Below are 13,849 nucleotides of genomic sequence, written 5' to 3'. Positions count from 1 at the left end.
ACCTAAATATGGTGAAAAAATGCAGAAGTTATCACAATATTGTTAAACGTTTTGCTTTTTGCCTTATGAAAGCATGAATAAATTGGATCTTAATATTTGTCATGACAACAAATAAGTATCTTATGAATTATGAATATAAGATGAACTTTTCTCTCCCGACCCCCACATTTCTTTTATACTCCTCAAAAATCTCATTTGTGGTCCGCGCGTGCTTGCCAAACTATCAATGTCGGGGTGTTGTGAGTATGAGTGGACAGGACCTACAAAACCGAACCAGCCCAGTTAAACCGGACGGTTTTTAATGTTGCGGGTCGGTTTTAAAAGAACAAAAAACTCGGTTTTTAGGGTCTAATCAGTCAGGTTCGGTTTAATATGTCTCATCCATGGGTAACCGAACCGACCCATGTGTACACTAGTAGCTTATGTCTTGCTGTATTCATATACACATACTACTACTTCTTACCGTCAAAAGAAAAAGCCTACACACCTACTCTGTACCAAGCTACATTCATTTTACTAATTTTTTTAACTCTTCACGGAACTAGTAGTACCATTGCACTATCCCCAACAAACTACTACTATCTCTCATTTAGCTTCCATGGATAAATCATTGTCCATGATACCTCTCCATTTTCTTGGTTAATCTTTGCATATATCAACACACAAACAAAAGAGTAATCTTCATTCTTTCTTGGTGTCTCTCCATTTTCGTTATTGCTGGATTTCTTCTCTGCTTGAATATGGGTCATTAGTTTTTTTGTGTTCTTGTTAAATTGTTCAAATTCGACCAAACAAAGGGTTGGAATCTTTACATGCATATCAGATGTTGTTTGAACAAAGAAAGTTCAAGTGATGTTTGATTATAGTTGATTTCTCCTTCTTGGTTCACTTTTTTGGGTTGTTCTTGATTTTTGTTTTTTCTTATCTGAGTTTTTTTTGCTGGTTCATCCTTTGCAACCCGGATGAATCCATCCGTTTAACCCGCAACAAACCGTTAAACCTGAACCCGTTTTAACCGAGTCACAAAAACGGGTTGATATGAGTTGTGTTTGTCCACCCATGGATTGGGGCGGGTGGAGCTTTTGGGCCTGTACCGACTCAACCCGCCCCGTTGTCCACCCCTAGTTGTGAATTTAATTCTCACCTGTGACAATTTTTTTCATTTTAATTTAATATTATTTATAGTTCATATTCAATATTTCAATAGGAGTATTACACAAAGTATTCCAAAACATCCTAAGCTTAAAAACTCTCGCCCTTCTCAAACTCTTTGTGTCACATTTCAATTGTGCGATTTGAAATCTTTACCTAAAACTCTAAGTCGGCATTAAGCATCTCACTTATAAAGTACTCAATCTCCACAATGTAAAATTTAACCCACTTCACACTTGTCGCAAAACATCTTACAAATAATTTGATCCCCAAATATTTTGATTAAAATTTCATAATCAAAAGAATGTAATATAATATTAAAATAACAAGAAGCCAAACAATATGTCTAAACCAGCAAAATAATGCACCTATGTAGTAGCAAAAACTTGTAACACCGAACCATGAGAGGGTTGACCCGAATGTCGACAAACAAGTAGACATGTTGTTGCCAAAAAAGAAAGCAAGACAACCAACACCGAAGAAGCATCACAACAACCAGGGAATCCATTGTCGAAAGCAAGACAACAATAGGAAAACAAAATCCACCTTCGCCACCACAGCTTAAATAGTAGTGATTCTGATTCTCTCTATTTCAAAATTGGACAACTCACCCACATATCTGAAAGTGTTGATATATTTGGATGTTTATACACTACTAGTACTTACTATTAAATAAGAAATGGCTTTCAATTTTTCTTTTGGAAAATAGAGATTACTGGAATCACGACGAATCGCACTATGATTTAGCAAAAGTACTATGATTCTAGCAAATCTAGCATAATAGGAAACATACTCCAATAAATCCCGCGTATAATATTGAAATAGAGAAATCACATTTTCATTTTTTTGTCAACGTTCAACAGCACTAATGCATGTGAAAAAAACTTCCAAAACTTAATGTCTGGTTCTTTTCTCTTAAGTTTATAATAATTAAATTAAACAAAGTTGTCAATGTTGAGGTGAAAAACTGCACGCTAGTATTATTTTCAATTCTCCCAACCATTCCAAAAAATTGTTTTGAATTCATTACCGTATATTTTACAGTTACCAAATCTCAATCAAGTGTTGCATAGTGTAACCAAAAAAAAATAAAAAAATCAAGTGTTGCATTAAGAACCAACCGTACTAAATTATATTCATTACCAATCTCATGATAACTTTACAAATTATGACATCTACTTCCCACTTTCTTTTAGTGGGAAGAGATAAGCAGCTCAACTATTACATCTAAAAAAGAAGGGAAAAAAAAAAGGTTAAAATAAAACTGGCATATCAAAAATACCCAAGAGAATCTATTTCTCTTTTAGTAATATGGCGTAAAAGGCGAACAAAATAAAGAGAATGAAAGGAGAAAGGAAAAGTGCCCTACAATGGATTGACCTATGTATGAACTTTGAAAGAGATAATCTACTGACTTTGCGAGTTATATACAGAGCATAGTTTACCGATGAAGGGTAATACTGCTTCTAGCAACGCTTTTGGACATTCTTCATGAGGTAGATGGCCACATCCTGAGATTGCAACCAGTCTCTGCATGTTAAATAGATAAGTATTAGAAAAAAGTAACCACATGCCAAGAAAAATGATTGGGAAATTAATAAAGTAACAGAAAAATGAAGGAGTGGGATTGCAACGAGTATTTTATTTTCTATCTTGCGGTTTCCACGACTACCAAACACACACTAATTTCACATTCCCACATTGTGGAGAATGGATAAAATAAACTTGAAGTTGAACAATGAACATGGATACTTACAGAATTCACAAATTTTGATGCCATCACTTGACTAGATTTCAGAGAAACTAGTGAATCTTCAACACCAGCTACGACCAACAACGAAATCTCTTTTACATCTTGTAGCAATGATTCTGCATTTTTTGCGGAAAGGATGTTTTCAGATGACAGTTTACCAATTTCATGGACTGCTTCATCCCATCCTTCTACGTATAGTGGAGCCTAAACACAAGAAAAGTCACGTGTGACACAAGTCAATAAAATTTCTCCCAAGTGATTCTCAACAAAAGCATGAGGAAACTCCAGAAGAAGCTAACAAGAGAAAGAAAGAACACATAAAAGGCAGCAGATTAAACTTACAATCGATGAGAAAATTCTACTAGGATTTACCAGGATAACAAAAAAATAAGAAAAGTATATCTCAATTTATAATTACTCTCCGAAAAACGTACAACACGTTCAGTATGCCAAACTATCTAAATGAAGTATAAACCTAAACAAATCTAAAGTAATTTAAGTTTGTGAGAGTTCATTATATGGCATTTAACTATGAGTTAAGAGATAATTTTCCATTTCATTAAATTCATTATCTCTGCGATATGAATCTGACAAAAAAGAGAGAGAGCAGTTCCAGTTGAGATTATCATGTAGCTTAAGGTAGATGCATACCTTATAGAGATTCAAAACTTCCTGTGTCAGTTTGGTAGCATCATACCATGAACGCCGATTGATCACTTGAGTGATTTCTGTTCTTAGTAGTGGCCGAACCAAATGCTTCTTTCCAAGTGAGGTGTGCAGCAGGATTCTGGCAAAGGAAGGAACTACTTCCCTAGACAAGCTAACATTTACCAATACAACCCCTTTCACTGTAACCTGGATGATTAAAAAAAGGAGTTAGGATCCTCTCCATTTGTTTTTTCCATTTTCCCTCTCCATTACTATAGTTTTAATGAGTTTTATGATATATATTAAATAATTGGACCCACCAAATGTCACATAATTGCATTTATATTTTCAAAACTTTAATAATGGAAAAAATGGAGAAAGCAAAAAATGGAGAGGATCCCAACTCAAAAAAAAGACCCAAGAACTTAATAAAATGTCAGAAACACATTAACCACAAAACTTAGAACCTCAATCATTAACAATTGCTTGCATAAGACAACTTTACCGAATGCCCAGCAATGTGACCTGTATAAATGAAACATTCATATATACACTAATAACTAAATACCAAGTTAACTAAATGTTATGTATTTATCTATTGTTCTTTGAATCATTGTTTTTTGTTGTCATGACTGATGATTATTGTGTTGCATAGTTAGCAATTAACATGTTATGCAATATATGAACGCTTGTTAATCCCAATATTACAATAACATTTTATTCACAATGAGTGTATTTGATCAAGCAACTGTTATCACATCATGACAAAAATAAATCATGAAATAAAAAAAAAGCATTGTGTTGTTGCGTAATTTCTCAACCCATACACGTCAACTAACTTCTTTAGTTCATTACGCCCACTTCACAGGTGATTCTGGATAAAAGCAAGGCTGCGGCATGCAGCTAATAAATTTGATTAAGTTATTATCTACTTAATACTTAACATGAGAAAGCAAGAAATACTCACGTTGAAAGAATTCATTGAACTTTGAACTCTTTGTGCGGCCATCAAAGCAAGCAACCCTCCATCATCGTGACCAATTAGCACAACTGAAGAAAATCCAATCTCCGAACAGAAAGACAAAAGTAGGTCAACCTGAAAAATATAGATCCATCAGAAGTGGAATTTTTGGACAACCTGTTTCTTGGAGATAAACTAAAAGCTCTAGGCCGTCCACTTGAAAAGGAAGCCGGCACATGGCTAAATGCCTGTTTAACTGAGACTGGGAATAATATAATAGCAAATGTTTTCAAAAATAATTCATACTAAGGATAAATAGTAATCACCTGACTTTCAAGTTTATAAGGATTAGACAGTTCTGTTTTCTCCCAGTCCTCTCGTCGCAACCTTGAAGTCAATCCCCAACCAGGCCTATCAAATGCAGCAACTGTGCAATTACTCTGCCGAGCGAGAGAATTCATTACGTGCCGCCAAGAGAAGACTCCTCCACCAAACCCATGTATTAAAACAATACCCACTTGGCCAGTGCCCTCTACTTTTTTATCCAAAGACAGGATATTCGATTTAACTGTTTCATCATCTTCACAAATTTCATCTAGATGAAAAACAGGGATGTCTTTGGACGAAAAGGGAGACATTACTGGACCATCTAAAAGAGGAGCATATAAACAAGAGGAGTCGTGGAATTGATTGCTATATGTCCTGTAGAGTTGTCGCTGGATTTTCGAAGACACATATGGCAATTGTCTATTAAATTTTGATAGTCCCCCAGACATTGATGAAGTGTAGCAAACAGAACTAGATTCAACAAAGGATGACGAGGACAAGCTAAGTGAAGGAGGTGACCCGGGCAGGCTTATTTTGTAATGGAGAGTAAGACCTTGGCAGGTGATGAATAAGCTGTCAGAGTCTGCAAGTAATCTAACTGGCACTTCTTCATCACGAGCTGCTCCAAAGGGTCTCCGCTTCATTTCAGTGTCACTTTTTGGGGTTCGCCCCCCAGAAGGAACAGGGGAGCGCGGGGCTTTCTGATAGCTAGAGAAAACACTTTTGCATGAAAGGGCCTGCTTAATTAGTCAAGAATAAATAAATCATTATTATGTGTTAGTCATTGAAGTAAATACAATAGATTGAAATTCCATTCAACATCGAGGATAAAACTACAACCACTTAGTCCAACAAAGTAAAAGAAAAAGAAACAAGCATGCTGAGCACTACACTAAGATGTTGTTATGAGACTAGAAAACCAATCCAAAACATACCGCTTCAGGGTCAACTCGATGAAACAGGTGCTTTCTCCTTGCTCTGCAGCTGGTTCTATAAGCAACCACGATATGGCCAAGGGCAAACACAACTGACGAGAGAAATAAGACAGGCATTCCCCATGACTTTTTCAAATGGAGTATCTTCCTCGCAAGGGAAACCGAAGCTTCCCCTTCAATTTGAGAATTAACAGTGAAAACACAAGCTTTGACTGAAAGGACAGCAATCGAAACAAAGGAACACAGAGCCACTGTTCCAAGGTAAGGACCATGTGAGAGAGCAGGACCATCACAAATTGAATAAACACCTGCGTTCATTTAAAAAGAAAATCTCAGTACGATAAATAACCACTCTTTCATACATGAAAATTACACTAATTAATAAAAAAAACATAGACTATTCACACACTAATCCTTGTAAAGATTTCATATACTATATACAAATTGAGAAAAGTAGAGCACATTCCGTAATAATAAAGACAAGAAAATTTACCCAAATAGTGCTAATACTTCATATTAAACTTTAAATATAATATTTCTATAATAGAATATTCTAATTACATTTCATTTCCAAGAAAACACACACACACACATTAAAAAAAGTGATAGATAAACAAACACCCCTTTAATTCCTAATGAAATTCAACTTTATAATTTTATGTACACAATAGATGAATCATAACATGCTCTTTATCTTGGTTGAAACACATCCTAAAGTAACAAAATAAATGAACAAACAAATAACTCGATGAACGAGTTAGGCAATGCATGTATCTTCAACCTCAGAGAAAATTTACTTATTCTAACTGATAAAGTAAAATTCAAACCAAAACAGACAATTCCTTCAAAAACCAGCAACAGAATAATCATAAATTCACGATAATCATCACATCAAATCACAATGCAAGTAAAACGAAGCCAAAAAAAAAGTGCAAAAAAAAAGCTAAAATCGAATCATACAGATAATGATGAAGGATCTTATAATCGAAACAAGAGGAATATCCATCAACGAACTCTTAAAAGAGTAACGACTCAAATGCTCCTTGAAACCATAACAACTAACGCACGTGAACCTCGAAATCAATACACAAGGCACAATCACATCAATAACCGCCACAACAACCGGCAACGACGTCACTAAAAGCGACGCAACCAATGCCGCGACGAAAAAAACCGTCCGAATACACCTCCGAAGCTTCTCGAAACATTGTCCTCCTCTCGCCATCACAAATATGGATCCGATTACCGGTAGCCGGTATTCCGGTAACGGTTTCCAGATTCGGCGGCAGTTATACGATGCTTAATTTAATTCAAAAAAAAAAATCAAAAAAATAATAAATAAATTCGGTTAATTAGTTGAGAGTTAAGAGATAGATAGAGAGATCTCTGAATCTGTTATGGAACTGAAACCCTAACCCTAGCTTAGATAAATTGATAAAACAGAGTGTTCTGCGGCGGCGATTCATAAGCTGTTTGTTACCGGCGGCGGTGGAAGTTTGGGATTGGTTGCCGGAAAATGGAATGAGGAAGACGAAGTTAGGGTTTCAGAGAGAGAGAGAGAGGGTTGAAGAATTAAAAGCCTCTCTCTCTGTGAAAAATTTGTGAAGAGTTTTTGAAGTTTTGAAATGCTCTTTGTTTTGTTTTGTTTCGCTTTCTCTAACCTCTTTTCTTTTTCTTGCTGTTTCTTTCTTCTTCTACTACTACTACTACTCTTTTTGTTTTCATATACTCTTTCATTTTTATTTTTTTATTATTGAACTATTTTAAGTAGTTAATTAATCTTGCAAACAAATAAATTTTGTTTGTTTTAGATGTATTTGTTTTTGCTAAAAATAACTATATTCTTTAATTTAAATCATTAGAGTATATCTATCTTTACAATATACAATATAGTAAACTAAAAGTTGCTAAAAATAAAAATAATAAATCTGAAAACAAATTATAAGATTCATTGTTAACAATGTAAAGTGACAAATATTAGAGAGATTGAACAATTCCTAACAATTTTTTGTTGGACTTTGTTAAGTTCGCAGTAAAATTTTAAATTACTACCGATTTTCTTTTCCCGGAAATAAAAGGGTTAATGCCAACAAATATAAAGTGATAAATGCATAAATTTACAAATATTACTACCTTCAAGTGTTTGAAATATCACTTTTTTTTCGATTTGTAATGTTAATGACATTAATACATTAGTTGAATCTGTATTTGATTAGAACAAATTTTTAATTGGAATCATATGAACACGGTAAAAATGAGAAATAAGAAAAGTATTATATCAAAATCAAGAATTAAAATAAACAATGTCCACAAAAAAAAAATACATGGAATTTATTTTTATGATAGTTATATTTATGTCTTTTTTTGTTAAGCAAGTTATATTCATGTCTACACTATTCCTTTTTTAATAATAGAATGTTATTTTCTATCTTAATTTTCTTTTAAAAAACTATTTCTATTTTTGTTTAAAAAATACCTGTTAAAAGGTACTACTTATAAAGCAAATTAAATCTTAGTAACATTTACGTAATATCCATTTTTTATACTATAGTTTATTATATATCAATTTTATTTATTTTTGTATAATTTAGTAGCCATGTTATATTTTATAATTTATGTTGACTATTCTTAATTATGTAAAAAACAACAACAAACAAACATTTATAATGATTGCTTGCATTGTTGGCAAGGGGAGAATCATGATTAGTTAAAAATATAAACCCGATTTTATTCGACATTTTACAATAAAAATAGATTAACAGCCTGTTTCAAACCTGGCACCTTTTGTTACAAAAAAACCTGGCAAACTATTATTTAGTCTTTTTTTGACAGGTATTTATATTTTACTTTATACCATTTTCTTATGAATTATGGAATTATTTAGAAAATAGTTATTACTTTTTTGTACAAAAAATGCCTATTACTGTTATTTTCGGAAAAAGAAAAACAATTATTTTTATGATTTTTTTTTTTAATTAGTAACATGAAACCTGAAATCCTGAAGAAATGGCTGTATAGTAGGAAAAACATAATGATGTAGTTGCGACCTTTAAGCCGAGCTATCTTAATTAGGTCTAAATTTATATAAGATTTATAAGATTTAGTAGATAGTGAATTAATGTATATAAACTCGAGAAAACCACAAAATTTGGTCTAATGGTGAGAGATTTTGGTAATATGCATGAGGTCGTAGATTCGATATTCGTCGACAATGTTGTAAACAAAAAAAAATATCAACTCGAGACATTTTATGTTAGAAGGCTGTTAATCACACTACAATCTCACAACTGTGTAGAAGTCGATTTGCACTAATAGGTCATGTGTGCCTCTAATATTCATGAGATTTTTTTGAGATTTCGCAAAACTCTTGTTCAAACGGTCTCATTTGACACTCGCATAGACAACCAAATATGTGCGCAAACCATACAAAATTGAGTGGGTTGAAAAACTTAACATATATTAATTAATGGTTTGTTAAGAAATCTCACATCGGATGTGAGCAGGGGCGGATGCAGGTATTGGCAATTGGGGGCTCAATCCCCCACCAAAAATTTAATCTTTCTTATATATTTTTTAAGCCCTCATGACTAAGCTATTATCTACTCACTATAATTTTTTCTTATTTTTCAACTTTTTACTACTTCAACTATTTAATTTCCACACATTTTCTATCGAATTTGGATCATCTCATGCTCTTTTGGTACTACCCTCATTTTCCTCATCTAAGAGTGATGATTAATAGAGAATGAAAAGATAATAGTTTAGAAGAGAGAGAGAGAACAAATGAATGAATGATTGAGATTGATGTTGAATGAAAACATGAGAGAAAGAACATGAGAGGATCCAAATCCCTTACTATCTTAACTTTACTCTTTTTCTTTCTTAATTCATATAAGCATTAAGCATCTTTTCTCCTAACATCCTTTTGAGTTTTTTTTTTTCTCGCCATAACTGTGTATTTTATAAAAGTTCGTAATTTTTTTAGTCAAAATATATACACTATATTGTCTAGCCCTCAGCATGAAATTTTTTTGGATCCGCCACTGGATGTGAGATGATGTGAATATTGGCTTATGAGTAGGGACAATCTTCATCTTACAAACCAATTTTCTAGTGTTGAGTTAAGCTCAATTATCAATTTTAAGATAGTTGAAGGAGTTTGTTGAGTTAAAAAATTCGGGTTCAAACTCTCATGAATGAGAAAAAATAAATAAAATTAAAAATTAACTACTAACATCGGGCTATTAAATATAATTTTTTTAGTTATTGGGCTACTTGACAAAAAAATTACATTTTTATTGTTTTTTCAATTTTTGTTTGGTGCACTGTGCACACTCAAATAAGAACCATTTTATTAAATTTTGTGGTGTTAGTTTACTTAATAATTTTTTATTGGAAAATGTTAAACACATAAATAAGGAAATTTTGTCTTAAAACTCGTGAATTTAATTCATTGAAAGTGTAAAAAGTTATTTTTATCAACATCAACTTTATATTTTATTTCTATTTTTGGTATACCGGTGCACTGTTTAACATTACTTTTTTTATTTGAGGAAATTCATTGTTAGTAACGAGTTATTAAAGGATACAACTGATCTAAAAGTTGCTCATAAAGTTATCTTATCCTATATATAAACAATGAGTCATGCTAAACAGTGCCCCTGGGGCACTAGTTAAACATACTAAATAAAGAAACAAAGGATGAAGTTAATGATGAGAGAGAATAACTTTTCACATCATTAAAACATTAAATGCACAATTTACGAGATAAAATTTCTATATTTGTATCCTTAACTAGTGCTCCGGGAGCACTGTTTAGCATTTTCCATAAACAATTACTTTTGAAAGAAAATTACTTACAATCTTAGATTATACAATTACTTTTCTAAAACTTTATCACCCCCGCAGTCCCGTTAACACACATCCCACGGAATGTAACGCGCCGCAGGCTCGTCCCTTGCATATGCACAGATATCTTACAAGTTTAAAAGAAAACACTTATATTATAATTAAATTGTTAAATTTCGCACGGATATGTTACTAGTTTGAAAGAAAATTACTTACATTATAATTAAATTGTTAAATTTCTAAATAGTTAAGTGTTTTTAATAAATTGCCAATGTATAATTTCCATGATTCTTCAAGAAATTAGTCATTATAATTCTCAAAGTAAAAATAAATGCAACTGGTACAAAATTATTACAGTAGTAATATGATGTATGATGTATATTCAGAAAAATGACTAATTAAACAAAAGAAACATTAGTATTTGTCAATTTTCTTTTAATATTCAGGCATGTATAGTATATCAACAAAAAGAACAACAAAATTCAAATAACTAGCCTCCTACACATAACTTAATTGAAAAAGACATCCAATTATAATATACGTAGAGATTGAGATTTAAACTCGAAATTCTGCCATTCAAAAAAAAAAACTAAACTTAAAAGCTACAGTTAATTAATTAATCAAAAGTGTAGAGAGATGAGTTGAAAGTGGTATAATATGTTAGTGGCAATGGCATCACCTTAAGTTTGTATTTTATTTTTTTGGTAGAATATAAAGTACGTATTTAATAATGCAACCAAATTACAAACACCACGATCTTCTTGAGCCCAGAAACGGTCACAAATGATTTTCAAATTTGAATTTGACATGCACTTCGGCAACACGTGCTTAAGTTAAGCTGTTAATAGTATATTTTTCCTCATAAAAACTTATCCAAAGTCCAAACTTGTGATAAAGTCAGAAAAATTATATAAAATCGGCAAAATTTCATATGTAACATAATATATATAAATAGTTTAACAAAAAATTTCAATTTTACCTTAGACTAAATCATAAAAATCTCAATTTTGCCTTAAACTAATTTTTAAAAATATCAAAAAAAATTTACCAGATCTCCAATAACTGTTCAGACTTGCTGGGCCTTGGCTCCGTCCATGATCATAGATAATAAGACTTTTTTTTTTTTAAAAAAAAGGATATATAATATGACTCTTATTGGTACATAGTTTAGGTTGTTAATTAGCTTTAGTTTTTTTCCATATAAATAAAAGGAAAATGTTAAATAGTGTACTCAATGCACTGTTTAACATGATTATAAATAAAATTATACAGGTAATTCTTCTTACATTAGTAGTAGATGAGTTGGATTTGGACCCCATTTTTGCATTATTTGTATGGTACTTACATTACAGTGCACATAGGCAACATAGCAAGTTCCAAGGTACCCTGTACAACCTTGTCTGGCTAGGGGGCAATTAACCCATTCTTTTACTTTTGCCATAATACAAGTGATTTTTAGGTTTCATACATGGAAATGGATAAAGTAGTAAAAATTGGTTTGAAGATTTGGTTCCCCAAATAAACGTAACTTGGGTGATTCTCTTTTTCCTTCTATAGTCAATATCTTCCTATATGTACTTTTCTTGTCTAAAGTCTTCAAAATAAGTGGGAGGAAATCCTCTCCTATCATTTTTTCTTTATTTTGAATAGTGTATTTATTTACATAATAAAACAATTAAATAAAAGGCAGATAAGATAACAACACTGCACCCCCTCCATTGATTTTTTCATGGGAGACAAGTGGATATTTATGTGTGTGTGCCTAAATACTATTTATTTGTGTTTGTGCCTAGGTAAGAGTTTCTCTCTATTTCTAGAATAAGTGGACCATTTGTGGCACACAAAAATATTATGATTTGAAGTTAAACAATATATAAATGAGAAAATCAATATTCAATGTTTTAATATTTTGCGTGAAATTGTGATTTTCGATTCACTTATATATTTACTCTTAATTCATGTGATAATCCAACTCAATAAAACTTCTCGTGATCCAATAATAAATACTATAGATCTTATTAGGTCTTTAACAAATTCTCCATTTTTCATTTTTATAACTCACAAAAAATAATAGTCAAATTAGGTCCGTAAAAAAAGAAAGTCAAATTAAGTCTCTTATACTTTAATATAAGGAACAAATTAGTTTCCCTATTAATTTTTATGTTGTATAATGCGACTAATTTGTTCATGTATAAAAATAAGATCAATTTAGATGTAATTTTTGAACCGTAATCGAATTGAATAGTAAGAAATTGTAAGAATTAAATCGAGTCTACGGTTGTTGGTATAATTACCACTAGAGAAACTTGCATAACTAAAAGATCCCAAAATTTAAATTAAAATTAAAATTAATATATTCAGTTTAACAATATCAGTATTATCTGTTCGAGCTAGATTTTGCAGATCGATGAATAAATTGAGTTTTTTTTTTTTTTATATTGGTTAATATTTGAGGCACCTTTTACTCAATCCAACCATGCTTCTGCTGTTTCTGATCAATCATGATACTATAGTATCTACAATGGTATCTAATCATACAAAGTTTTCTGTTGGAAAAACTCAAGAATCACTTTTCTCCTTTCTTTTCTGTCCTAGTATAATAGTGGCAACTTCAGAATCTCCCTTTTCTTTATTCAACATTAGCTAAAAAGGCACTATGGTATGGCCAATAATATAACCTAAAGTATGTTGAATCACCAGAATACACCTAACATGACATACTAGTACTAATATATCCCTCCTCTACTACTAACTATATTCTTCAAATTATAATACAATATTTATCCACCTTCATAGTCTCAATTCAAATTCTTTAAACTAATGAGGTGACTTAGGTTCTATTAGCTTATTTAAATTTATGAAGATGAAGATTTTTGTAAAATTCATGAGAGAATTAAAAGCGTCTACACTCATCAGATATTTTTATTACGTAACCGTAGTATAGTGACTAATCTTTTGAATTAGATAAGATTACAATGTGCGGTATAACTCTCAAGAGTTTTAACGTTGCACGTCCTAATAGCTGAATTTGAGCTTGAAACATTTGGTTAAATCGAAGGAAAATCGAACAATATCATTTAAACGTTCTGGGTAACATTTGACTTCTTTTCTTTTCCTGTTTTTTTTTTTTTTTTGACTAATTCTTTTCAAGTTATTTAATTATAAAAAATAAACTTTTAAATTGAACGCAATATAAGTTAATATATGTAGAAAATCTTTTTTTGT

General features: G+C 31.6%; 1 protein-coding gene across 1 annotated transcript; it reads right to left on the bottom strand.

Moving 5' to 3' along the window:
- Positions 1-2,241: 2,241 nt before the first annotated feature.
- On the bottom strand, positions 2,242-7,576 carry LOC123897218. The gene is made up of 7 exons (XM_045947761.1): positions 6,737-7,576; positions 5,777-6,084; positions 4,841-5,578; positions 4,521-4,649; positions 3,557-3,760; positions 2,909-3,109; positions 2,242-2,682 (listed from the first exon to the last, which is right to left on the bottom strand). The coding sequence occupies exons 1-7, from the start codon at positions 6,999-7,001 to the stop codon at positions 2,560-2,562; spliced, it is 1,968 nt and encodes a 655-aa protein (XP_045803717.1). The 5' UTR covers positions 7,002-7,576; the 3' UTR covers positions 2,242-2,559.
- Positions 7,577-13,849: the final 6,273 nt, after the last annotated feature.

This window comes from Trifolium pratense, linkage group LG7 (genome assembly GCF_020283565.1).
Source record: "Trifolium pratense cultivar HEN17-A07 linkage group LG7, ARS_RC_1.1, whole genome shotgun sequence".
Lineage (NCBI taxonomy): Eukaryota > Viridiplantae > Streptophyta > Magnoliopsida > Fabales > Fabaceae > Trifolium > Trifolium pratense.
Note: the sequence above shows the minus strand (reverse complement) of the source record. Positions and strands in the feature narration are given on the sequence as shown.

What these genes read in the sequence shown, in the direction of transcription:
- LOC123897218 (XM_045947761.1), bottom strand. Translation starts at nt 7,001, where the DNA reads ATGGCGAGAGGAGGACAATGTTTCGAGAAGCTTCGGAGGTGTATTCGG. An exon ending in CTTATAAACTTGAAAGTCAG is followed by an intron (nt 4,650 to 4,840) that starts GTGATTACTATT and finishes TATATTTTTCAG; the next exon opens with GTTGACCTACTTTTGTCTTT. An exon ending in CATCAAAATTTGTGAATTCT is followed by an intron (nt 2,683 to 2,908) that starts GTAAGTATCCAT and finishes TTTAACATGCAG; the next exon opens with AGACTGGTTGCAATCTCAGG.